At 40.7% G+C, this 26,259-nt stretch overlaps 1 protein-coding gene across 2 annotated transcripts in view; it reads left to right on the forward strand.

The window, feature by feature from the left end:
• The first annotated feature begins 3,327 nt into the window (after positions 1-3,327).
• Positions 3,328-26,259, forward strand: part of gemin2 (gem (nuclear organelle) associated protein 2) — a 45,902-nt gene continuing 22,970 nt past the window's right edge. Inside the window, exons 1-7 of one of the 2 annotated variants that reach the window (XM_073039958.1) lie at positions 3,328-3,437; positions 8,661-8,843; positions 9,247-9,331; positions 15,483-15,572; positions 18,248-18,307; positions 20,641-20,754; positions 22,923-22,967. In XM_073039958.1, the coding sequence (XP_072896059.1) occupies positions 8,698-8,843; positions 9,247-9,331; positions 15,483-15,572; positions 18,248-18,307; positions 20,641-20,754; positions 22,923-22,967 (540 nt within the window). In that variant the 5' untranslated portion in view covers positions 3,328-3,437; positions 8,661-8,697. Of the gene's footprint in view, positions 3,438-3,537; positions 3,756-8,660; positions 8,844-9,246; positions 9,332-15,482; positions 15,573-18,247; positions 18,308-20,640; positions 20,755-22,922; positions 22,968-26,259 lie in introns of those variants that run through there. The other variant, XM_073039957.1, reaches the window with a different exon arrangement.

Consider the following 26,259-nt stretch of genomic DNA (forward strand, 5'->3'; position numbering starts at 1 on the left):
AGCTTGTGAATGTCAAGGACTTTGGGTCATTACCCTGCTCCCCCAGTAAATTCCCCACAATGATTCTGCCAAGCGCATGCACCACTGTAGGTGAGTTTACTCAACTGCTAGGTGAATTCCCAAACCACACCAAACCCACATTCTCCACTGCAGACACAAAACATGGGGTCGAGCACCACATTTCTACAACTGGTCTACCAGTCCATGCCTGTGTATGTAGAAAAGCTGGCTATCACAAAGGCTGAGTTTACCAACATGGAAAGACTTGACATTGTATGCCAGTCAAACAGCCCCTGGACTTCACCCTTCTATATTGTCCTTAAGTCCAATGATGGTTATGGTGGTTGCTGCCCACATGGCGATTACTAACACCTTAAGGAAGCCACCACTCCCAACTGTTACCTGGTCCCACATCCAAGAGTTTTCAGCACATTTAGCAGGGAAGTTAATTTCTTTGAAAATTGACTTAAATAGCGGCTACCATCAGGTGCCTGTGAGCTCGGAGGATATTCCCAAATTAATTGTGATAACCCCATGTGGCCTCTTTGAGTTTCTGCACATGCCATTTGGGCTGAAAAATGCAGCACAAACTTGAAGGACTCTATTTTCTTTTTGTTTTGCTGGATGGCAAACTTGTTGCCAGCGTCTCCAAATCTGAACACATATCTCATCTCCACTCCCTTTTTGAGCACTTAACCAACAGGGGTTGATTACTAAGTGCCAACTTGAATTGGCAACCATTGACTTTCTCGACCATCATATCTCTGCAGGTGTGGAACCCCTCCCAAAACAAATAGCCACTACTATGGATTTCCCACTGCCCCCGCACTACTAAAAAACTACCTGGTGAATTTCTATCACCACTTCATTCCATTAGCTGCTAAACTTGTGCTTCCCCCTGTATACTGCACTTAAAGATAATGCCCCTAATCACGTGCTTGACTGGTCAGCAGACATGACCAGGGCAGTTGATGATACCAGACAAACTCTTTCCAACATGACCACACTGTAGCACCCACTCACCTGATGCTTCAGACTATGCTGTGGGTGCTGTGCCCAAACAGCTGGTCAGAGGCCGGTGGCAACTCCATCTCCCCGAAAGGAAGTACAACATGTTTGACCATGACCTTCTCGGTGTCTATCTCGCTGTCTGCCATTTCCATTTTCTTCCAGAGGGTCACCACTTCACAGCATTCACTGACCAAAAACCCCCTCGTGCATGCGATGGCCAAAATATCAGACCTTTGGTCTGCATGGCCGCAAAGCCAACTGGCCTACATATCAGAGTTCACAACTGATACACAACATATCAAGGGGAAAAATAATGCCGTGACTGATTGCCTCTCACGGCCAGCCATTGAGGCCATACACCTAGGGGTTCACTATGCCAGCATGGCAATCAACCAAGCTACTGTCCCAGAGGTCCAGGCTTACTGAACAGCAGTCGTGGGTTTGTGGCTGGCTGACATTAAGTTTGGGGAAGCTGTGATTTCTCTCCTGTGCATTGTCTCAACCGGTCGTCCTTGCCTCATAGTGCCCGAAACAGGGGGTGGACTGTTTTTGACTCCATACATGACGTCTCGCATCCGGGCTGGAACGCCTCATAGCAACTGGTTGCACTGAAGTTTGTGTGGCACAGCCTTAGAAAGGAAATGTGCATTGGACTTCAGCCCATGTTGAATGCCAGTGGGCAAAAATTAACCATCATATCCAGGTGCCATTGGCACCTTTTGAGGTCCCTGAGTGCCAGTTTGGCCATGTTAATGTGGACCTTGTTGAACCTCTTCCCCCAGTTCTGTGGTTTCACACAACTCCTTACCATGGGGAACCATACAACCAGGTGGCCAGAGGCTATCGTCTAGCATTGACGATGACTGCAAACATGGCTCAGGGGTTTATAAGCACCTGGGTTGCTCAGTTTGACAGACCATGGTCCCCAATTCATATCAGACCTCCAGGAGGCCTGGAAACTCGTTGTTCGGCTACATCAGACAATGGCGTGTCACTGCAGTCCAATGGTCTATTCAAGTAGTTTCACCGCTCATTAAAGGCTGCTCTGAGCTTCCCAGATGGATGAGTGTTGGCATGATCTTCTCCTGTCGATCTTGCTGGGCTCAGAACATCTCCAAAAGAGGACCTGCAGTCATCCATGGCTGAACTGGTATACAGGCAGTCTTTAAGAGTGCCAGGTGATTTTATTCCTGATGTCATGACTGCCTGGTCAGCCTCTAAACAGCGTTCCACCCTCCGCAGTAAATTAATTTCCTTGCATCTATTCCTACCTCCCATCATGGCGTACAACACTTTTGGGTCCCTGTTGACCTACATTCCACCTCTTTGTTTTCGTCCACCATTATGCACACCAACATCCCCTTAGGCCCCCTTACAATAGTCCATTCTGCAGTTTGGAATGGAGAGAAATGACTTTTATCATAGATAAAAGGGGTAAACCTTAATGTAGATCGCCTTAAACCGGCCAATATTTGGAGGGTTCTGCTACCATGCCCCTGCCATCACAACATGACCATGAGTGTATCCACACATCTCTAGACAAGCCAAAATCACCTGTTGTTCCTCCACCCATGAAACATTGGGCCCAAGGCGGGCGTTTTGTCTGAGATCCAGACAGGCTCACAATGCCAGCTTTAGTGTATTCTGGAGGGGGTGGGGGTGTTGGGTAATATAATTGGTGGAAATGTACAGAATTCACAGCCACAGACATTGGGTTGGGGTTTACTTTAAGAAGCTGGTCTGATGTGACGAGGTAATTACTTAAAGGACTTTCAACGCGCTTTGTGTTCAGTTTTTGGTGGTGAATAAATGATTTGCTATGTTTTTTCTGAAACATAAAACACCTTCGCCGTTTTATTTGTGAAAACCTACATACTGGCCCCAAGGGCAGTCATGATACAGGGTCTCGACTGAAAAGTCGGCTATCCACTTCCCTCCCGAGATACTGCCTGGCCCGTGGAATTCCTCCAGTCGAGTATTTCACGTGTGCTCCAAAGTTCCAGCATCTGTTGTCTCTCTCGGAATCAGGTTTACTATCACCGCATGTCGTGAAATTTGTTAACTCAGCAGCACAGTTCAATGCAATACATAATAGACAGTAGAAGGAAAAGAAAATATAATAAATAAGTAAATCAATTACAGTAATTGTGGTCCCTCTGTAAGTATCAGTGGCTGGAGTGTAAATCTTGTGAAAGGTGTTTCACTGTAAAGTCTGCGTGCTGTGACTCCTGTCAAAGCGTGTCCAATTCACTCACAAACCCAGCACCTCACCCGGGCCCGGCCGCGACTCCATATCTAACACCAATACGCAGCGACAGCTTACGCAAGGCCTGCTGGGTGTTGTAGTTCTCTCTGTGCCGCGGGCCAGTGGCGACAGCAGCGAGGTTGCACCGCGCCAGCCTGTGAAAGGGACGGGTCTGAGGACAGTACGTACGCGTGGGTGGGGGTGGGGGGGACCGTTAAACGCCCGGTGCTCTCGCGTGTAGGCGGGGCTGGCGAGCCCGCATGTGGAGTTTGGGCCAACTCTGCGGCGGGGCTGTGCGTGGCCTCACGGCCTGGTGTCTGCTCCAGACATTGGGTTGTAGCGATCAGCAGACGCGGCTTTTTCGGTGAATCCTTGCCCTGTCCTGACGCCGGTGGTGCCGGTAGAGTCCACGATGCAACCTTTTGTAAACGTGCTGCTAATTCCCTCCGGGGGTCAGTCACTGGTTCAGAGAAGGGCTGCACTTTCGGAACTGACTTATGTGGGTTGATTTGAAAATATATTAATACATTTTTAAGATTAATCCCTTACATTTTGGCCAACTTCCACCAATATGCTGAGATTTGTTTCAGTTCGTGGCTATTTGTAAAATTTAACTGGTGTTTTATTACTGTACATTCGTGCTTGCACTTAATTCCTCCGCCACATCGCCGTTATTTTGGTATCAATACAAGTGCTTTGCTCTGCCCCCCACCCCCCACCCCGCTCAGAGACTTAAGTTTCTGAGTAGCAATCATATCTCTTAAATAAGTAGTTCAAGTCGCATCCCGATTCTTTGCCATTTAAATATATGCACAAACAAAATTTCATATGCTAGCCTTTAGCTGGAAATAGAACTTTTTCTGCCGTTTTCCCATTGTTACGTTTATAGTCATTCTAGACCATTTGGAATGACCATTAAAGGGAAATTTTGTTTTACAGTTAAGCTCCCAAGATGTATTATACTTTTCAGAAATTTCAATGTTTTGATGAATTCATTAGATACTGATTTCTGCAGTTCATTTGAATTTGGGGTCTAATTTTCTGTAACCCCTTTGGTGTATTGGAGCTCCACACTTGCCTGAAGCTCACCTGGGTCCTGTATCCCCCTCCTCCAAACTCTTGAAACTCACCTGGTTCTCACACTACTACCAAATTAACAAGGTGCTTTTTCCTGCATTTCCTTTTAACTCACCTATTGCATATTTCCTGTGCACCCTTTATGTCCTAAATGCAGGATTTGAAATACACGAGTGATAACATGGTTAACTATAAAAACAAATTTGGAGTACAGGTAGTACGTATTTAACAATGTATCTATCTCGCTGCCTTGCATTCAACATCTCAATTTCAGGACTGAAGAAGATATAACTGCTTAAAAAATCTTCAACCTTTTCTCAGTTGTTAGGTGAACAGAGAAGGTGAAAATAGTGCTTTGGTATCTTTTAACCATATAACAATTACAGCATGGAAACAGGCCATCTCGGCCCTTCTTGTCCGTGCCGAACACTTACTCTCACCTAGTCCCACCAGCTGGCACTCAGCCCATAACCCTCCATTCCTTTCCTGTCCATATATCTATCCAATTTTACTTCAATTGACAATATTGAACCTGCCTCTACCACTTCTACTGGAAGCTCATTCCACACAGCTACCACTCTCTGAGTAAAGAAATTCCCCCTCGTGTTACCCCTAAACTTCTACCCCCTAACTCTCAACTCATGTCCTCTTGTTTGAATCTCCCCTACTCTCAATGGAAAAAGCCTATCCACGTCAACTCTGTCTATCCCCATCATAATTTTAAATACCTCTATCAAGTCCCCCCTTAACCTTCTATGCTCCAAAGAATAAAGACCTAACTTGTACAACCTTTCTCTGTAACTTAGGTGCTAAAACCCAGCAAACATTCTAGTAAATCTTCTCTGTACTCTCTCTATTTTGTTGACATCTTTCCTATAATTCGGTGAACAGAACTGTTTTAATGTCAATGTCCAGTCATAGGAATTTGGGTGATGAAGATCTTAAATTTATTATTTAAAACACGCCAGAATTGTATTTAAGTTTTGTCTTTCTGGTCTCTGCAAAATCTTTGGCATTAATTTTTATTATGATATCATTTGCTCTACAAAATCACTGGTATGAACAAAGCATTGATAGTTTCACTGGCACACAGAATACTGGAGTTACACCCAATATGACCTTCTAATCAATCCAGTCTTTCCAAATATCAATTTGTTCTAATTTATATGAAGTACTACAGGAGCTTTCATTGGGCTTTGGTCACAACTCAGTTCTGTATGTGAACAGAAAGCTTTATTCATATATTGATCCTGTCCTTGGCAAAAATATTTATCCTGCTGTTTAGGAACAATGTAATTTGTTCTAATCAAAGAGTAATGACTAGAAACTGTAAATCATATATTCTTCCAGTTCTTTCATTCAATTAATACAAAAATGTACCATTATCAAAAATATACTGTTGGATGCACTGAAGATATTAAATAGATTTGCATGTTTGGAATTTATTATTGTAAACATAAAATGTAAACCTATTCTCATAAGGTACGCCCTCCAAACCAGTTGCCTGGATTTGAGGGCGTACCTTACGAAAATAGGTTGAGTGAACTTGGCCTTTTCTCCTTGGAGCACCAGAGGATGAAAGGTGACCTGATTGAAGTGTATAAGATGATGAGCGGCATTGATTGTATGGATAGCTAGAGACTTTGTCCCAGGGCTGAAATGGCTAACACGAGTGGGCATAGTTTTATGGTGCTTGGAAATAGGTACCAAGGGGATGTCAGGTAAGTTTTTCACACAGAGAGTGCTGGGTCCGTGGAATGCACTGCCGGCGATGGTGGTGGAAGCAGATACAATAGGGTCTTTTAAGAGCCTCTTAGATAGGTATATGCAGCTTAGAAAAATAGAGGACTATGCGATAAGGACATTCTAGGCAGTCTCTAGAGTAGATTACATAGTTGGCACAATATTGTGGGCTGAAGGGCCTGTAATGTGCTGTAAATTCCTATGATCTATATAACTGGGCTAAGAAGTGGCAGATGGAGTTCAACCCAGGTAAGTGTGAAGTGGTCCATTTTGGAAGGTCAAATTTGAATGCAGAATATAATATTAATGGTAAGACTCTTGGCAGTGTGGAGGATCAGAGAGTTCTTAGGGTATGTGTCCACAGGACACTCAAAGCTGCTGCTCAGGTTGACAGTGTTGTGAAGAATCAGAATCAGACTTTAATCGCCAAGTACCTGTGCACATACAAGGAATTTACTTCCGGCAGATGTTGTCTCTCTGCTCATAACAATAATAATGATAAATATAAATGAAAATATAGATTATACTTACAGGTAGTGCAATCCAAGTAATAGCCTACAGTTAACCGGCAGTTAACTGTTCAGCAAAGTGACCGCAGTAGGGAAAAAACTTCTCCAGTGCCTATTAGTCTTAGTCTGGAGGGATCTGAAGCATCTACCAGACGGAAGCAGATCAAACAGTCCGTGCGCAGGATGGGAGGAGTCCTTTATGATGTTCCCCGCCCTCTTCTTCAACCTGGAAGAGTACAGGTCCACAATAGAGGGCAGGGAGGCTCCAATAATGCGCTCGGCAGTCCTCACTGTGCACTGTAGTCTGGTTCTATCCTGCTTGGTGGCGGCTCCAAACCACACAATGATGGAGGTGCACAGGACAGACTCAATGACTGCAGTGTAGAATTGCAGCAGCAATTCCTGAGGCAGACCGTATTTCCTCAAGAGCCGCAGGAAATACATCCGCTGCTGGGCCTTCTTCAGGATGGAGCTGATGTTCTGCTCCCACTTCAGATCCTGAGAGATGGTGGTTCCCAGGAACCTGAAGTTCTCCACGGTGGACACAGGGCTGCTAAGGACTGTGAGGGGAGACATAGCAGGGGGATGTCTCCTGAAATCCACTATCATCTCCTTTGTCTTGAGCGTGTTCAGCTCCAGATTGTTCCGACTGCACCAGAGCGCCAGTTGGTCCACCTGCTGTTGATATGCAGACTCATCACTATTCTGGATGAGTCCGATGACGGTAGTGTCGTCTGCAAACTTCAAAAGCTTCACATAGGGGTTGGAGGAGGTGCAGTCATTGGTGTAGAGGGAGAACAGCAGTGGAGAGAGGACACACCCCTGGGGGGTGCCGGTGTTGGTGATTCGAATATCCGAGGTGACCTGTCCCATCCTTACCTGCTGACTTCTGTTGGTCAGGAAGCTGTAAATCCAATCGCAGAGGTCAGGTGGCACAGTAAGGTGAGACAATTTGGAGCAGAGGGTATGAGGGACAATGGTGTTAAACGCCGAACTGAAATCCACAAACAGCATCTGAGCATAGGTCCCAGGACGATCCAGATGTTGCAGGATATAGTGCAGTCCCAGGTTGACTGCATCGTCTACTGACCTATTTGCCCGGTAGGCAAACTGCAGGGGATCCAGCAGGCTGCTGGTGAGGGTCTTCAGGTGGTTCAACACCAAGCGTTCAAAGGATTTCATGACTACAGATGTCAATGCGACAGGTCTGTAGTCGTTCAGACCTGTGATGGTGGGTTTCTTGGGGACCGGGATGATGGTAGAGCACTTGAAGCAAGTCGAAACCTCACTCAGCTCCAGAGATCTGTTAAAGAGCTGAGTGAAGATGGGAGCCAGCTGATCAGCACAGGCTCGTAGACAGGAGGGGGAGACCCCATCTGGGCCTGGAGATTTTCGGGCCTTAAGTCGCTGGAACAGTCGACATACTTCTCCTTCGCTGATACTAAGCTGTGATCCAGGAGGACTGGGCAGAGATGGTGGGGAGCTGATTGCAGTGATTGGGTGCATGATGTGTTGGCATTCAACTGTAGGATTGAGTTCAAGAGCCATGAGGTAACATTAACTGTAATGTTACCTCATGGCTCTTGAACTCAATCCTACTTGAAGTACTGCGTTCAGTTCTGCTCACCTCACTACAGGAAGGATGTAGATACTATAGAGAGTGCAGAGGAAATTTACAAGGATGTTGCCTGGAGTGGGGAGCATGCCTTATGAGAATAGGTTGAGTGAACTCGGCCTTTTCTCCTTAGAGCGACGGAGGATGATTTAGTAGAGGTATATAAGATGATGAAGATATAAGTTTTTCACACAGAGTGTGGTAGGTGTATGGAATGGGCTGCTGGTGGTGGATACAATAGATATTTTAAGAGACTCTTAGATCTCTTGGAGCTTAGAAAAATAGAGGGCAATGTGGTAGGGAAATTCTAGGCAATTTCTAGAGTAGGTTACATGGTCACACAACATTGTGGGCCGAAGGGGCTGTAATGTGCTGGAGATGTCTATATTCTATGTAAAATATTTGTTCAAATATTTTACTTCTCATTGTATGAATTTTCTTCTGATCCCATCTTTATTAGGTTAATCAAATGCAATTCTGAAGTTAAATTTTCCTTTATGGGTGGCAAAAAAGTTTTGACAAAAATGAATTTTGATGAAGAACTGATGCCCAGGCAATTACCTGTGGATGACTGGGATACCACAGAAGACTTTGACCCTAGTGTGCCACCAAGAACACCCCAAGAATATTTAAAAAGAGTCCAGTAAGTAAGAGTGTCTGAATTGAAACTAATTATTTGAATTAACAGAAGGTGCAAAGAAAGTCAAATTGCTAAACCAACAGTGGATGTTTTGCATTGCATGCCAGTGCACTTGAGATGTAACTGATGTGTAAAAGTGTGGTAGTATCTACTTTCCATCAGTAGATTGGTGCTCCAGCTGCACCTTTATCAACCAAATATGGCACTGGTTGCCTAACAAAAGATTGGTTTATGGTGTAAAATTGTTCGTAGATTACCAGAACATAATGGATATTCAAATGAAAGTTTAGAAGCAAATAATGTTGGATAATAAAAATGTAATCAGGTAATTGGATGGTTTAGTTTTATTTACAGTTTATTGCTTTGGATTGTAATTTAGAAGTTACTTCTAAATTTTTGCATTCAGGATTGAAGCATCAAGATGTCCTGAAGTAGTGGTGGCAAAAATTGACCCAAGAAAGTTAAAAAGCAATCAGACAGTAAATATTTCGGTAAGTTCAATATCAGTTTTATTAAAATAAAATCCTCTCTATTTTCTTGACTACTTTTATTTCTTTATTATCAGTCAATGCCACTGAAATTAGCGGTAAGGTTCAGGTTCAGATTTATTTATCGATCTCTCACATGTACGTTGAAACGTACAGTGAAATTCAGTGCTGCCAAAGGGTTTCGGCCTGAAACATCAACAATACTCTTTTCCATAGATGCTGCATGGCCTGCTGAGTTCCTCCAGCATTTTGTGTGTGTTGCTTGGACTTCCAGCATCTGCAGATTTTCTCTTGTTAGTGAAATGCATTATTTGTATTAACAACCAACACACCCAAGGATGTGCTGAAGGCCTGCAAATGTCACTACACATTCTGGTGCCAATAGTGAATGCTCACCATGTTCGGCAGAGAAGTGCAGAACACAAAACAGAACATACTGTATGACAAAACAACAACAGCAAAACAAGCCCTGTTCCTCCCTCACCACCCACCCATGCACATACACAGGCCTCCAGCGGACTCGTGGATTCGATCAAGCAGTCGGCATCCCCAGCATACTTGCAGAGATTTGCAGACTCAGGGCTCCAGCCATCAAACCTCAACTTTTGCACCTCCAATTGACCTTCTGGTTTCTTCCTTTATTGACTTCCTCCCTTTTCCCCTAATCACACTGGACCCCAATACCTTCCCTACTCTCTCAATCTGCCCAACACCCTCACATTCCTCCTCCCACTTACCTTACTCACCTCCTCTTACTGATGGCTTACTGTCCTCTTCAATCAAATTCCATTTTGTTCAGTCCTTTGCCAATTCCACTTATCACCTCCCAGCTTCATGATATCATTCACATTCTCAACACCGACCCTTCACCTGCCTTTCAGCCCATCCCTTTACCTGGATCTACCTATCCTGCTAGCTCTTAGTCCACTCCTTCCCCCCACCATTTTATATTGTCTACTGTATCTTCTCTATTCCTTTCCAGTACTGATAAGAGTCTCGACACCAAACATCAACAGTCCATTTCCCTTCATCAATGCTGCTTGGCCCACTAAGTTCCTTTGAGTTTTTAGATATGGCTCCACGTTTCCAGCATCTGCAATCTCTTGTGTCTCCTGTTAACTGAAGAATGACTCTCCATTTTAAAGGCAAAATGAAAGAGAAATAGCTTAATTTGGTCTATCAAATCCATTTGTTTGTAATTACATTATGCAGCATTGCAAGTTGTTGGATGGGATAGTCATTTCAAAGGGCAGAGTCCAGAAATAACATTTTCTCAACATTAAGGTGAACATTCCACTCTACCTATAACCATTAAATTACATTGATTATTTGGACTTTTGCTGTTTTTCTCTGCTTAATATTGGTCTAACTTCAAAAGATTTTTATAAATGTTTTAAAATGCTTTATAATAGCATAGGTTGTAAAAATGGTATAAATTCAGGATAGTTAAGATGCTTTGTAAAATAGTAGCTAAGAAAATAAATTGATAAATCAACACATTTTTACTTTAAAAATAAATCTTGTTTATCTGTGTGGTGATTCCCTTGAAATTTGGTTGGGCCTTGTAACCTTTACCTTATCACTTACATAAAGAATGCTTCCTTTTATATGTACATCTTGAAAATATAGTTGGGGAATAGTCAAATATATTTTGAAACACTGAGGTAAAGGGATAACACTAAAGCAAGTACACATTTTGTCTCCATTTGCAGTTGCAAAATTCACAAGGTACAGTGTCATATTAATGTAATTTTGTTAACTTGTGTGGTTAGCCATGGTAATATTATATGTGGCTGATAAAATTAATGCAACATGTCATTTTTAAATTGTAGTCCTGTAAGCTCCAATGCTTCCCTTCAGAAGCATCCAGCTCACACACACCCAATCATCTGCTCAATATGGAACCCATTCCTTTATGAATTTCAGCTCCCAAGAGGATTCACACTTCTGACAAGCTTCATGTGATACATAGCCAGTCCTCTCATTCCTACGCAGAGCCACTCAACAACATGCGTCTTCTAATGGGTATCAACACCCCACCCACATTGTCAGGTAGCAGTAGGTAGACAAAATGGGGAAAGCATGTGAAGGCAGTAGATGTAGTAAACTAAGTACCCATTCTAGCTGGGCAATGTGACTACCCACTCTTGTCACCTTTAACGAACATTGAAAAAACTGCTGCAACTGGATTGAAAATTGAAAAATAAATGAGCACTTATGATCTTGAGCAAGGTCAAGTAGCTACAGCAAGTCCCTGTGAATTAATTTGAAATGAAACCGTGCTAAAGTCATAGGCACCCTAGATTTTCTTATATAAATTTTGTTTTAGGTGTTTTTTTTTGTCTTCTGCATTAGTGTATCAGTAGAAATTAGCAAATTTTATTTTTCCAAACATTCATTTTCCAAAAAATTAAATTTTACAGAGAAGTTTTTTGTATTTCAGTAAATAAGGTAATATATTAAGCATAGACCTCTTTTCAAATTAAAAAGTGATGACTTTGCAGGTATATAGCCCAGTGCATGATTAAACAACGATAACAAACAAGTGCTAATTATCAATGATATTATGAGTTGAATGAACTAAACTGATTAACTGAAACAGAAATGCGTGCAAAAGAATTGAATTCAAATTGACTATTACTTACATCCTTCCTATACATGAGGAGTAAAAATCTTTAAGTTATGTCTCCATCTAAATGTGCAATTTATAGTAATTTATAATAAATACTGTAGTATATCCAACAAGATAGTCAATATAACATAGAAATACAGTTGACTCAGCATAAGTTAATCAGTCTAATGGCCTGGTGGAAGAAGCTGTCCCGGAGCCTGTTGGTCCTGGAGCTTATTTTGCGGTACCGTTCCCCGGATGGTAGCAGCTGGAATAGATTGTGGTTGGGGTGACTTGGGTCCCCAGTGATCCTTAAGGTCCTTTTTTATACACCTGTCTTTGTAAATGTCCTGAATCATGGGAAGTTCACATCTACAGATGTGCTGGGCTGTCCGCACCACTCTCTGCAGAGTCCTGAAATTGAGGGAAGTACAGTTCCCATACCAGGCAGTGATGCAGCCAGTCAGGATGCTCTCAATTGTCCCCTTGTAGAAAGTTCTTAGAATTTGGGATGCACACCAAACTTCTTCAACCATCTGAGGTGAAAGAGGTGCTATTGTGCCTTTTTCACCACACAGCCGGTATGTACAGACCACGTGAGATCCTCGGTGATGTTTATGCGAGGAACTTAATGCTGTTCACCCTCTCAACCCCAGATCCGTTGATGTCAATAGAGGTTAGCCTGTCTCCATTCTTCCTGTAGTCCACAACCAGCTCCTTTGTTTTTGCGACATTGAGGGAGAGGTTGTTTTCTTGGCACCACTGCGTCAAGGTGATGACTTCTCTGTAGGCTGCCTCATTATTATTTGAGATTAGGCCAATCAGTGTAGTGTCGTCAGCAAATTTAATTAGCAGATTGGAGCTGTGGGTGGTGACATGGGTATACAGAGAGTAAAGGGGGGTTCAAAATGGGTGAAAGACAACTAAACTAAAAGGTGAGAGTGTGGAGATGTGACTGTTTAACCTTCAAATCATCAGTTCTTACACACCATGGCAAGAGTGAGCATAGCAACAAGAATCAAGATGGTCATCCTGCATCAGCAAGGTTTCTCCCAAGCATAAAATTTCACAGCAGACAGGAGTTTCAAGATGTGCTATCCAAGCTCTTCTGAAGAAGCACAAAGAACTAGGCAAGGTTGAGGACAAGAAATGCAGTGGTCAGGCATGGAAACTGAGTGCAGCAGATGAGAGATACATCAAACTGATGTCCCTTCTAAATCGGAAGAAGTCCATCACTTCTATCAGCTCTGAACTCTCAGAAACTAGTACACACTACACCACTCTAAAGTGTGGGGAAGTCCTGTCAGAAGTGGTCTTCATGGAAGAGTTGCTGCCAAAAAGCCATTCCTCCAAAGTTGAAACAAAGCCAAGAGACTGACCTACACACAAAAACACATGGACTGGGGTGCTGAACAATAGCAGCAAGTGCTCTGGACTGAAGAGTCAAAATTTGACATTTTTGGCTCAGGGGAGGCAGTTTGGCTGTAGAATAGCTGGAGAGTGCTACATAGATGACTGTTTGCAGCCAAAGTGAAGCACAGCAGAGGTTCCCTGCAGGTTTGGGACTGCATTTTTGGAAATGGAGTGGGTCAAAGTTAATGGAATCCTCACGCACAACAGGCTGGAGGAACTCAGCAGTTCGGGCAGCATCCGTGGAAACGAACAGTCGACTTTTCGGGCCGAGACCCTTCATCAGGACTATGGAATCCTCAATGCTGAAATGTCCAAGCAGATTCTCATCCATCACCAAATAGCATCAGGGAGTTGTCTGATCAGTCCCAACTTCATTTTGCAGCAGGACAATAACCCCAAACACACAGCCAAGGTAATAAAGAGCTGTCTTCAGTGAAAAGAAGAACAAAGAGTTCCGCAACAGCTGGTTTGGCCTTCACAGAGCCCTGATCTCAACAACGTCGAGGCTGTCTACAATTACCCGGAAAGACTGAAGCAAGCAAAGTCTGTTGAAGAACTGTGGCAAGTTCTTCCAAGATGCTTCAAACAACCTACCAGCCGATTTTCTTAGAAAACTGCACAACAGTGTACCTGAAAGAATTGATGCAGTTTTAAAGGCAAAGGGAGGTTACACCAAATATTGATTTCATTTAGATTTTTACTGTTTATTGCTCTTTATAGTATTTTTTGATATTTAAAAACTTTTTTATTTTATTATTTTTGAAAGCATCTTCCCTTTGCAGAAGTTTTTTTTTACATGTGCCTAAGACTTTTCTACAGTACTGCAACTGTAAATTTGCCGAAATTTTATTTACCAATGCAGCCAAAATTGTGATTTAATCATGAATGTTTTTAATCTTGCATTCATTTCTAATCCTTTGATATGTCACGGGTAACCCCAGTTTGGAATGGGGTCCAGAATTGACCCTTTGAACTGTGCTGCTATTAAGAGAGAGAGAGAGAGAGAGGCGTCCGACATAATGAGAGAGAGAGAGACAGAAACTGCTCGGAAGATTGATGTTATGGTTTCTCTGCAAGTTGTTTACCTTTCCACAAGGACACTTACCTGCTTGTAAAGTTCCTGCAGAGAGAGGAGGGTGGAGCAGGTTGATGGACAGCTGGTGTCCAACATGTGGAGATAAAAACCAGGTCCGCTGAGACACAGACAGACACACAGTTTCAGACACTGGATGAGCTTTGTTACACCCACAGGCAGGTGGGGTTTTTGGAGGATCGATTCGGGGAAATCAGTCAGTTGCTCTCGCAGTGTGAAAAGGTGCGACTGGTGGGAAATTATGTGTGTGTCCACTCTTGCCTGGGTGATAATTCCACCACTGAAGAACGATCATACCTATCATGGTCATAGTCGGTGACCACAACAGGATTTCGGAAGACAACGGGAAGATCGACAGCATCAGCTCACCTCTCTCCCTCTCTCTCTCTCCAACGCTACTCAAATAACTACCTCGAACTGAACTGAATTCACTTCATCATCGTAAGACTCTATTCATTCACCCCTACGTATAAAAGAGCTTAGTTTTCTTCCTCTCTCTCTATATATATATAATTGCTAACCTGTTTGATATATCTGCATTTATAGTACTGTATTGCGTAGTTACTAATAAACACTATTAGTGTATAGCAATACCAGACTCCAGGGTGTTTTCCATTTCTGCTGGTTCTTTAACCCGGTCACGGGGTACGTGACAGATAGTCCTTATATTGTATGGAAATTAACTTTGCTTTTGTGTGCCTTTGCTCTGTGTGATAAAACAAAATATGAACATTGAAAAATATTCAGCAGATGATCAAAGTTCACTATTCAGAGTGTAACTTTTTTGCATTATCTAATAACTTTCTATAAAGATGTATGTCAGGACTTAGCTGTTTTTATTGTTTTTGTTTAATAAAACTTAAAAAGGAAGTAGTCCTGATACTACATGAAATGTTTCCAACCCGGTTGCTATCTTTTCTGTTGCTGCAGAAATTGAGTTATTTTATCTTCATCAGAGTTTAAAGTACAGATGTATTCAAGCTGTAATGTTGCTGCATGTTTTGGATATTTATCATAATTCAATTTATATATTTTAGCTGTCGGGATGTCAACCTGCCCCTGCAGGATTTTCTCCCAGTCTCAAATGGCAGCAACAGCAAGTAGCTAATTTTTCAAGCCTTCGACAGGTAAAAATATTTGTTTATTCTACCAAATCAGGAATACAGTGGTGAAAAACATTAGAGTTACATTATAGGGGAAAGTCAAATTAATTTTCTAGCTACGTATAATATTACGTTTATGGTATTTAATATTACAGAGTGGGTGAGTGTGTGCCTTCAAAGACTTACTGTACATTCCCAAACCAAAAACCGTGAATGAACCAGGAGTTACGTCATCTGCTGAAGGCTAGATCTGTGGTGTTCAAGTCTGGCAATCCAGACCTGTACCAGAAAACCAGGCATGATTTGCAGAGGGCTACTTCAAGGGCAAAGAGACAATTTTGAATGAGGTTGGAGGTGACATCGGATGTATGACAATTCTGGCAGGGTTTGCAAGACATTCCTTCCTACAAAGCGAAACCCAATAGCATGAATGGCAACAATGCTTCACTACCAGATGAACCCAATGCCTTCTATCCCCGCTTTGAAAAGGAGAATACAACCACAGCTGTGAAGAACCCTGCTGCTCCTGATGACCCTGAGATCTCTGTCTCAGAGACCGATGTTAGACTGTCTTTAAAGAGAGTGAACCCTCAAAAGGCAGAAGGTCCAATGGAGCACCTGGTAAGGCTCTGAAAACCTGTGCCAACCAATTGGTGGGAGTATTCAATGACATTCTCAACCTCTCACAGCTACAGGCGGAAGTTCTCCTTGCTGCAAAAAGGCAACAATTACACCAGTGCCTAAGAAGAATAATGTGAGCTGCCTGAATGACTGTTGCCCGGTAGCACTCACATCTACGGTGATGAAATGCTTTGAGAGGTTGGTCATGACTGGACTGAACTCCTGCCTCAGCAAGGACCTGGACCCGTTGCAATTTGCAATTCGCCACAATAGGTCAACGGCAGATGCAATCTCAATGGCTCGCCATGCAGCTTTAGACCACCTGGATAATACAAACACCTATGTCAGGATGCTGTTCATCAGCTATAGCTCAGCATTTAATACCATCATTCCCACAATCCTAAATGAGAAGTTGCAGAACCTGGGCCTCTGTATCTCCCTCTGCAATTGGATCCTCGACTTCCTAACTAGAAGACCACAGTCTGTGCAGATTGGTGATAACATCTCCTCCTCGCTGACAACACTAGCGCTCCTCAGGGGTGTGTGCTTAGCCCACTGCTCTACTCTCTCTATACCCATGACTGTGTCACTAGGCATAGCTCAAATACCATCTATAAATTTGCTGATGATACAACCATTGTTGGTAGAATCTCAGGTGGTGATGAGAGGACGTACAGGAGTGAGATATGCCAACTAGTGGAATGGTGCCGTAGCAACAACCTGGCACTCAATGTTGGTAAGACAAAAGAGCTGATTGTGGACTTCCGGAAGGGTAAGATGAAGAAACACATACCAATCCTCATAGAGGGAACAGAAGTGGAGAGAGTGAGCTATTTCAAGTTCCTGGGTGTCAAGATCTCTGAGGATCTAACCTGGTCCCAACGTATTGATGCAGTTATAAAGTCAAGACAGCGGCTATACTTTATTAGTAGTTTGAAGAGATTTGGCATGTCAACAAATACACTCAAAAACTTATATAGATGTATTGTGGAGAGCATTCTGACAGGCTGCATCACTGTCTGGTATGGGGGGGGGGGGGGGGCACTACTGCACAGGACTGAAAGAAGCTGCAGAGGGTTGTAAATTTAGTCAGCTCCATTTTGGGTACCAGCCTACAAATTACCCAGAACATCTTCAGGGAGCGGTGTCTCAGAAAGGCAGTGTCCATTATTACGGACCTTCAGCACCCAGGGCATGCCCTTTTCTCACTGTTACCATCATGTAGGAGGTACAGAAACCTGAAGGCACAAACTCAGAGATTCAAGAACAGCTTCTTCCACTCTGTCATCCGATTCCTAAATGGACATCGAACCCTTGGAACTACCTCACTTTTTTTAATATATAGTATTTCTGTTTTTGCACATTTTTTAATCTCTTCTATATACGTATACTGTATAAAGTATACTGAATAAGATTTACTTATTTTTTTCCTTCCTATATTATGCATTGCATTGAACTGCTGCTAATAAGTTAACAAATTTCAAGTCACATGCCAGTGATAATAAACCTGATTCTGATTCAAATAAGATTTTGAACTGGGATGTTTTTAAATATTGAATTTATTTTTTAATCATGAAAGTACTTTTGGTAATAACTTTCTTAAATACTAGGATAATGCCATAATCCTATGGCATTCTATATAAAGTTCTAATTACAAAGGGGCAGGTATACCCACAGTATACATATAGATAATTATGACCTAGCTAAGTATAAAATATATAACTTTAAAGGGCTTAAAAATATACCCAGAAAGATACTCAAAATAGCTATCTGCTTTTGATAATTGTATTTCAAAAATAAAATGTATGTACATTAGGATGATTGTAGTCATTGGGATGAGTTTATGCTAACTTATGGAAATCTACAATAATGTGCAAGGTTACCAGATAAGCAGGGAATGCAACATGTAGTCCCACACCTCTGTGCTAGCTAAGTGCTGGTCAGAAAATATTATTTGTATTGCAGTCTATTGGAATACCATCACATTTTTCATTTTTCTGTTTATCATTTCTTTTGTAGCACAATAATGTTCTTGTTTTAGGGAAACAACATTAAATTTTCTTTGCTGTATTTTCCAGAATATAGACAAAAACAGAGATCGTTGGAAGTCGCAGCCTTTGGACAGTAATGTCTTGTTGGTAAGTGATAATATGGGTGAGCTAAAGTAAAGCATTAGCCATATTTGTGGTGATGCCTTCAAACTGAATCATTAACTCGTATAGTCAATTTGAAGTTGTAATTTTCAGCAAAAGTAACCACTTTTTTAAAAAATGAAGCAAAGGTTCAGATCACATTGATGAGGATTTTGCTGACAGTGGCTCTTTGATGAGATACGGAATTGTCCAACACGTGCCCCACACTTGCTCAGTGCCTGGACAAGTGCCTTCTAGACTTGATTGGGGAGGATTCAATTGATACCGGGATCGTTCACAATGAAATCTGGTCATTTATGTGGGCCAGTATAAATGTCACCCATAAAAGGCTGGGAGAACATTAGTGATAAATCCTTTTCTCTGCTTCATCAGTCAGTTTTGTCATTTTTTTCAGTGATGTGTGTCTGTGATGTTCAATCACATTAAACATTATTAAAACAAAATAATCAATTGATTTTTAAAAATTGGAACAAAACACCAGAAATACTCAACAAGTCATGCACCATTCCTGATGAGAGAAGCAAGATGTTTGTGCTCAATAGTACAGAATGATCTTGAAACTGACGAAAGATCAACAATCTAAATGATTAGTGTTTTTTGTCTTCGCTGTTGCTTCCTGACCTGCAAAGTATTTCCATCATTTTCTTGTTTTATTTCAGATTTTCTACCACCTGAAGTTCATTGCTTCTCAGTTTAAAAAGTAACATCAATATTGGTCTCTAAAACACTTGAAAATAATTTAAAATATAAATATTGAAAATATTAATTTGAAAATTACCTTTATTGCCTTTGGAAGCACAGGAGACTGCAGATGCTTAACCCTAATGCAGATCTCAATCCAAAATGCTGGCCATCCCTTTGCTCCTCAGATGCTGTATGAACCACTGAGTTCTTACAGCAGTTTGATTTTTGTACAATATTGACGTTTTTCCATACATTTGTAAAATCTCATTTGAAATGAAGCTTGAAGATCTGGCTAAGTTTTCCCAAACTATGTTATGTCTAAATTTAGAAAAAATTAGAAGTGTTGTATTTGATACTTCTATTACATTTGAAAAGATATGGAGACCATTTATTCAATATTTTCATATGATGTAATATGACCCTGTTCCAAGCCTATTTGTTTTTCCAGTTTCGATTTTATATATGTTGAGAGGATAGGAGTTGACGACACTGATGATTTTGTATTTTTGTTAGATATTATAAACAGCCCTTTTTTTCATTTTTTCTTTTTCTTTTTTCATTTTTCGTTTTTTTCCTTATTAATTATTAGATTAGGTTTTTTTGCATAATTTTTTTTTCTTTTTCTTTTTTCTGTTTTTTTTTAATATATTTTATGATATACCTAGGTTTGCCTTGTTTATTTGTTACTTGTATTGTCCATGATTTGGGAATACTCATTTATACTGTAACTATTGCTTATGTATTCTTTCATGTTCAGTTGAAATGTGTATGTTTGTAATCCCATTATGTATCAATTTTATTTTGTTGATATTAATAATAATAATAAAAAGATTGAAAAAGAAAGAAAAGATCTGGCTACAATACCCTCCTTTATTGACCAACTACCTATACTCTCCCTCTACGCTTGCTTGTGAAGACAAGCCATTTGGATAAGGCATTGACGATTTGCTGGCATTAATGCTGTTTTACACAAGTATGGAGTCTTCAGAAAGTGGGGCAGAAATGTAAAGGAGATGTGAATATCCTTTTTAGTGTCACAATTTCTTCAACTGAGTATGTGCTTAAAATATTTTGTGTAATAAGCTGAAATCGTCTCCAGGTCCCAGTGGTTAATTATGCCATATTATTGTCAAGTACAGAAATGAGCAAGGACTAGCAGGCTACAGTTCACTCTGAACATTCTCCACTACACGGACGTATTTCCTTGCCTTTTGTCCCTGTATTATTGATAAAAGATTATTAAATTTAATTTAAAGCTTAGCCTTGGTAATTCTAGCACATTTATGTAACTATGCAGGTGAGGAGTAAACCTTTCTCTCATTCTTTTCGAATAAGCAATAGTTGCACACAGATCTTCTGTATTAGGTATTATACTAAAATGCTATTCAGTGTAATGCTCAGGAGTGTTTACTGTGTAAAATACAAGTTATTTAGAGATAAGACAGACATCTAACGGTTGCAAAAAGTAATGTTATTCAGCAATATCTTGCTGCCATCTAGTGACAGATGAATGGCCTCAAATATTTGCCATGTTCAATAAGTTTTAGTTTTGAAGTAGAATTTAGATTAGTTTTTGTTTCTAAGATGATGAAATATTTTTTCTAAACACATTGAAATTCATTTATACCTCATAGCCATCTCCTGAAGATGAAGAAGGGTGGAAAAAATTTTGTCTTGGAGAAAAGTTGTACTTAAATTCATCGTCAATTACTGAAGAAATTGATAATCCAGGGATTGACTATGTGCAGGTAAATAGTTTTTTTAGTTATATGAAGATACCACAAAGTTTTATAATTCCAAAGTTAGTCATATATATTCACTAATAATTTAATGACAAGGAAACCTTTGTTTATATTAAATAAATGCAGCTTCCTATAATGGAATTGATAAAAATGTAGAGGGTCATCAATTTATTTATGCTTCTTTCAATTTCATTATAATCCAGTATTTTATTAGCATTTTTCTTTAGTTCATTGGTAGACACCAAAAATTTGTGAAGTGGAATAGGAACACAAAGTAGAAGGTATCTATTTGAATTTCAAAGCTGTAGATATTCTAGATTCATAACTAATTCTAGTAAATATTTTTGTAGTTTTGGTACAAACATGACTTGATTCAAATAATTAATCACCACAAATAATCATTTTGTTATCCACTTGCTTTGGCATTTATTGTGGTAATTGAAAATGCTTCCATAAGCTATTGTTTTGATTGTTAATAATAACTGAACCAGTATCTTCCATCTTGACAACAATTTTGTGCACTTGTTAAGCAAAGTTCTGTACAGATTTGTATACTTGTCATTTAGGATAAACCTTGGACAAGAAGATCAATAAATTCAAACAACATTACTTATTATGAATTGAATACTTCATCTAGTTTGAAGTGGTTTTAGAAATCTGCATTGAAGCTTTAATTGTTAGCCCAACTACATTTGTACATTACTATATTGATCAGCAGCAAGCAAAAAATAATTAGCTGATCTGAAATGAACTCAAACAGACCTTGCAAAGAGCAAAGTAAACTGGACTGTTGAAAAGCATGCTGTTAAACTTTTGGTGAGTTAGTAAGCATCTGGTCAAATAACACCTGAGCTTTTTAGTAAATACAAAGTGTTGCTAGTTATAGCTGATGGATTTGTTCCTATGGCTGCAGGAGAAGAGTGCACATTAAAAATAGAAGCATGATACTTGTCTTATGACCATATCTTGCCAATGTAGTAGGAAGACTTTTGTGAAACCATCCTTATCTGTATTTCCAAATAAGTCTTTACAAGTTCATAGTGCAAACTGGAACAAGATATATGTTCAGTTTATACCAAAAGAACCATAAAATTGTGATTTTTAAGCAAAATATTAGAGAATTCTGTCTGCCATACTAAAACGTTACAAGTTAGTCTACAAAGTAGTTTATTTTCTTGGGAAAATATTGCAGTATTTGAAAGTAAGTTATAAATTCGAGTATATATTTTGTACCTCTGAAAGAAAATAACTAGAATTTTCCATGTATTCCCTATGCGACCTCTTTAGTACATTTTTTTCTGTAACTAAACAGAAAGAGATCTGTGAATTTCTTATTACGTAAGTGGTATTTCAGTGTTTTAGTTAACATGTAAAATATATTTGTACCTTCATGCTCTTTTCTTTCCATGCACTCAGATTGCAGGCTGTCCTAGGGTTAAGAATGGGTTCCATTTTTACATACATCTATAAGTCTTCTTTATTGTTAAGTTGGAAAATATGCAAAATTACTTAATTTGGTAACCATGCTTCTACAGTATTGTAATATAAGGTGTTAAGTAGAGCTATTTAACGTGAATGTTTTTTATTGCCTTTCCCTGCCTAGTTACAGTGTTACAAAAGCAGGACGTTTCATGCTCAGTGGCTGGTTTTGAGTATCAGTGTGGTTGCATACCAGTGGAAGCCATTGTGCATCACTTTCCGAAGCAATTCTCTTAAGTGGCCTCCAGCGATGGAAGTGGCACTCTGTGATCTTAAGAGATAACGGTGTCTGAATACTGCCAGGAGATTACATGTAAACGGGGTTGTTTTTGTAAGCATGAGAAAGACTGCAGATGCTGGAAATCCAAAGCAACACACTCAAAATGCTGGAGGAGCTCAGCAGGTCAAACAGCATCTGTGGAAATGAATAGATAGTCGATGTTTCAGACCAAGACCTTTCTCCAGGACTGAGAAGGAAGGGGGAAGACCCCAGATTGCCAGGATGCTTGGATGTTTTTATCTGCTTTTTGTTTGATTCTAATAATATTTAAGGGAACACGTTTATATAAATAGGGTGACCATAATCAGTTGTTTCTAATCTGAAGAAGGTGTTTTCCATGTTATTCAGACTGTTTTTCTGAGAATTAGACTGAAGTCAAGCTTGATTTGCTGAAGGTGATTTCTCTATCTTTCAGGTGGGATTTCCTCCCCTGTTGAGTATTGTCAGCAGAATGAGTCAGGTATCAGATTTTAAATTTTCAACCTTTTTTTTTGCAGTAAACAAATTCTAATTTACCTTGAGGTTAAGTACTTTGTTTTTACCAAAGAACAAGGACATCTTTGCCTGGCATTTAAATAAGAGTATGATGTGATTTTGTGAACTATTCAATTTAAAATTGTACCTAAGTGAAAATTCAGGTTTAGACAGCTAATTGCAAAATGTCCCAAGATTTTCCCTCCCAGGTCTTCAGTGTGACTGGTATGCTGATGTAGACACCATTTGGAACATAGAACGTAGAGCACTACAGCACAGTACAGGCTCTTGAACCCACAATGTCATGCTGATCTTATAACCTGCTCTGAGATCAATCTAACCCTTCCCTCCTACATAGCCCTCCATTTTATCTCTTATCCATGTGTCTATCTTTCTCCAGGATTTTTGGCCAAAAGCAGCCCTTCATGTCATTTGTAGGGAGCTTCATCCAGGTTACATTCTCTCAAATCTGATGCTAGAATAGCCTCCATATCTGCCTTCATTTTGTGAACCCTAAAAGCCCTTCTCAACTATCTTTCTTTTGCAGTGCCAAAAGACATAAAGCCCTTTCCTGGTTTAAGGCCTAGTCAGTAGCATGTAGCTTTGGATATTGTGCATTACTCAGTTTCCTTACATGAATTCTGACCACCTGTGTTGAGGTCAAGCACCATGTCAAGGTCAGAACTTATTAAGACTTTAAGAAGCAGAAACAGAAATAGGCCATTCAGCCCCTTCAAGCCTGCTTTGCCATTCAATAGGATTATGCCCTACCTGACATTCCTCAAATCCACTTGCCCTTGGTATCCTTATCTTCACTCTTGATTCCCATACTGATTAGAAATCAGCTTTCTCAGTCTAAAAAGTATACCTGAGGATTCCAGGCCTACTACTTTCTTCAGCAAAGAGATCCAGAGGCTTGCAATTTTTTCTGAGAGAATGAATTCTTCTTCCTCTCTTACACATTCTTATTTTTGGGCTCTCCCATGAGTGAAAATATTCTATCAGCATTTACCCTCTCAAGCCTCCTTAGAATCTTACATGCTTCCACAAGGTTGTCTGTATTCTTCCATACTCTGTTGAGCTATATGTGTTGTTTCTGTACTTCGATAATAAATTTATATTGAACATTGAATTTTGAGTGGGTCCCATCTTGTTGGACAACTGCTGCATACCTGGAATCATCCCAGTGAACCTTCTCAGAACCACTTCTAACAAAATAATTTTTTTTTAGATTGTTAATAGTACTGAAAATTTGATCTCACAAGTACTTTGTTCATTTGCAGTCAAAATGTCTCTACTTTTGCTCCAACACACTTGAAGTAGGGGGTAATATTCCATTAGTCTTCCCTATTACCTGCTAGACTTGTGTGCTAGTTCTCTGTGTGGTATATACAAGGACTCTCAAATTTTCTGGGTCTGCAGTTTTACTTCATTTAATTTTTATTTTGTTCTTCCAAAATACACAACTTCACACATGCCTACTCCATCTGCCAATTTTTTGCTCTCTCTATAAACTGCTTGTATCCTTATTGCTTGTCTTTGAGCATCTTTTTGTGTCTTGCAAATTTGGCCACCATACATTCACTTGCATACTTTCTCCAAAGTATTAATACAGTAGATTCTGATTAATTGGGGTAGCGCTTATTTGGAACAACTCTTGAAGAACAAAAATTAATCAAGAAAATAGCCGGAATTCCCTTTGTTTACTTAGGACACTGTGCCACTTAATTGGGACAGGAGAATGCTGCCAAACAGTTTCTGATTAGTATTAGTCACATGTACTTGGGTGGCCATTAGACACTACACTGAGTTTAGAGCAAACAGTTTTTAAGTAGCGTCAGATGCGTGTGCTTCTGTGATGATATCCGTATTGGCCAATGGGCACATTTGAAGCTAGTGACTGCACAAGATGCTAGGAAACTTGTTGTTGGATTACGTCTCTACTTCATGCAGGAAGGGCAATGAAGGCAGTGCATTATCTGCACTAGGTGTGTGCACTGGTTTTGTTTATGGACAGTCACTCAAAAGATCATGCATGGCAGGGAACACTGAATGAATTCCTCCATCAATAACTATTAGGTTTTATAGTACTGTAGTAAAATTGGTGGTGTTCTAATTTATTCTGTATTTCATTTAAATACATAATTTGTTACTCAGTTAAACAGTAGTTTTTTTTTTAATATACAGTTTTATTACTTCCACAAAACTTTGGCTAATTGGGGCAGCTTTTTAAATGGAAGAGCCTGATGTGTTATTGATGAACAATGAGGTACAGAACCTAACAAGAGAAAATCTTCAGGTGCTGGAAATCCAAGCAGCACACACAAAGTGCCAGAGGAACTCAGCAGGCCAGGCAGCATCTAGGAAAAGAGTACAGTCAATGTTTCGGGCCGAAATCCTTTGGCAGGACTGGAGAAAAAAAAGCTGAGGAGTAGATTTAGAAAGGTGGGGGAGGGGAGAGAGAAACACGAGGTGATAGGTGAAACTTGGAGGGGCAAGGATGAAGCAAAGAGCCGGGAAGGAAATTTGTAAAAGAGACAGGTCTATGGTAGAAAGAAAGGTGGGAGAGGAGCACCAGAGGGAAGCAATGGGTGGGCAAGGGGATAAAATGAGAGAGGGAAAGGGGGATGGTGGGGGCATTACTGGAATTTAGAGAAATTGATGTTCATGCCATCAGGTTGGAGGCTATTCAAATGGAATATAGGGTGTTGTTCCTCCGACTTTACTGTGGCCTCATCACAACCGTGGAGGAAGCCATGGATAGACATATTGGAATGGGAACAGGAAATGGAATTAAAATGGGTGGCCACTGGGAGGTCCCGCTTTTTCAGGCAGACGGAGCGTAGGAGCTCAGCAGAGGTTTTGGAGAATTATGTGCTGGAACCCTGTCCCTGGTAGAGTGGCGGGAGGATGAGGTAAGAGCACCAGGTTCTGCGTCCAGCACAATTCTCTGAAACTTCCGCCATCTCCAACGGTATCCCACCACCAAACCCATCTCCCCACTTTCTGCTTTCCACAGGGATCGCTCCTGTGCAACTCCCTTGTCCATTTGTCCCTCCCCAACTTGTCTCCCTTTTGGCACTAATCCTTGCGAGCAGAACAAGCTACACCTCCTCCCTCGCTACCATTCAGAGCCCCAAACAGTCCTCCCAGGTGAGGTGACACTTCACCTGTGAGTCCGTTGGGGTCACATACTGTGTCTGGTGCTCCCGGTGTAGCCTCCTGTACATCGGTGAGACCTGACGTAGATTGGGAGACCATTTTGCCGAGCATCTACG

This window comes from Hemitrygon akajei, chromosome 3 (assembly GCF_048418815.1).
Source record: "Hemitrygon akajei chromosome 3, sHemAka1.3, whole genome shotgun sequence".
Classification (NCBI taxonomy): Eukaryota; Metazoa; Chordata; class Chondrichthyes; order Myliobatiformes; family Dasyatidae; genus Hemitrygon; species Hemitrygon akajei.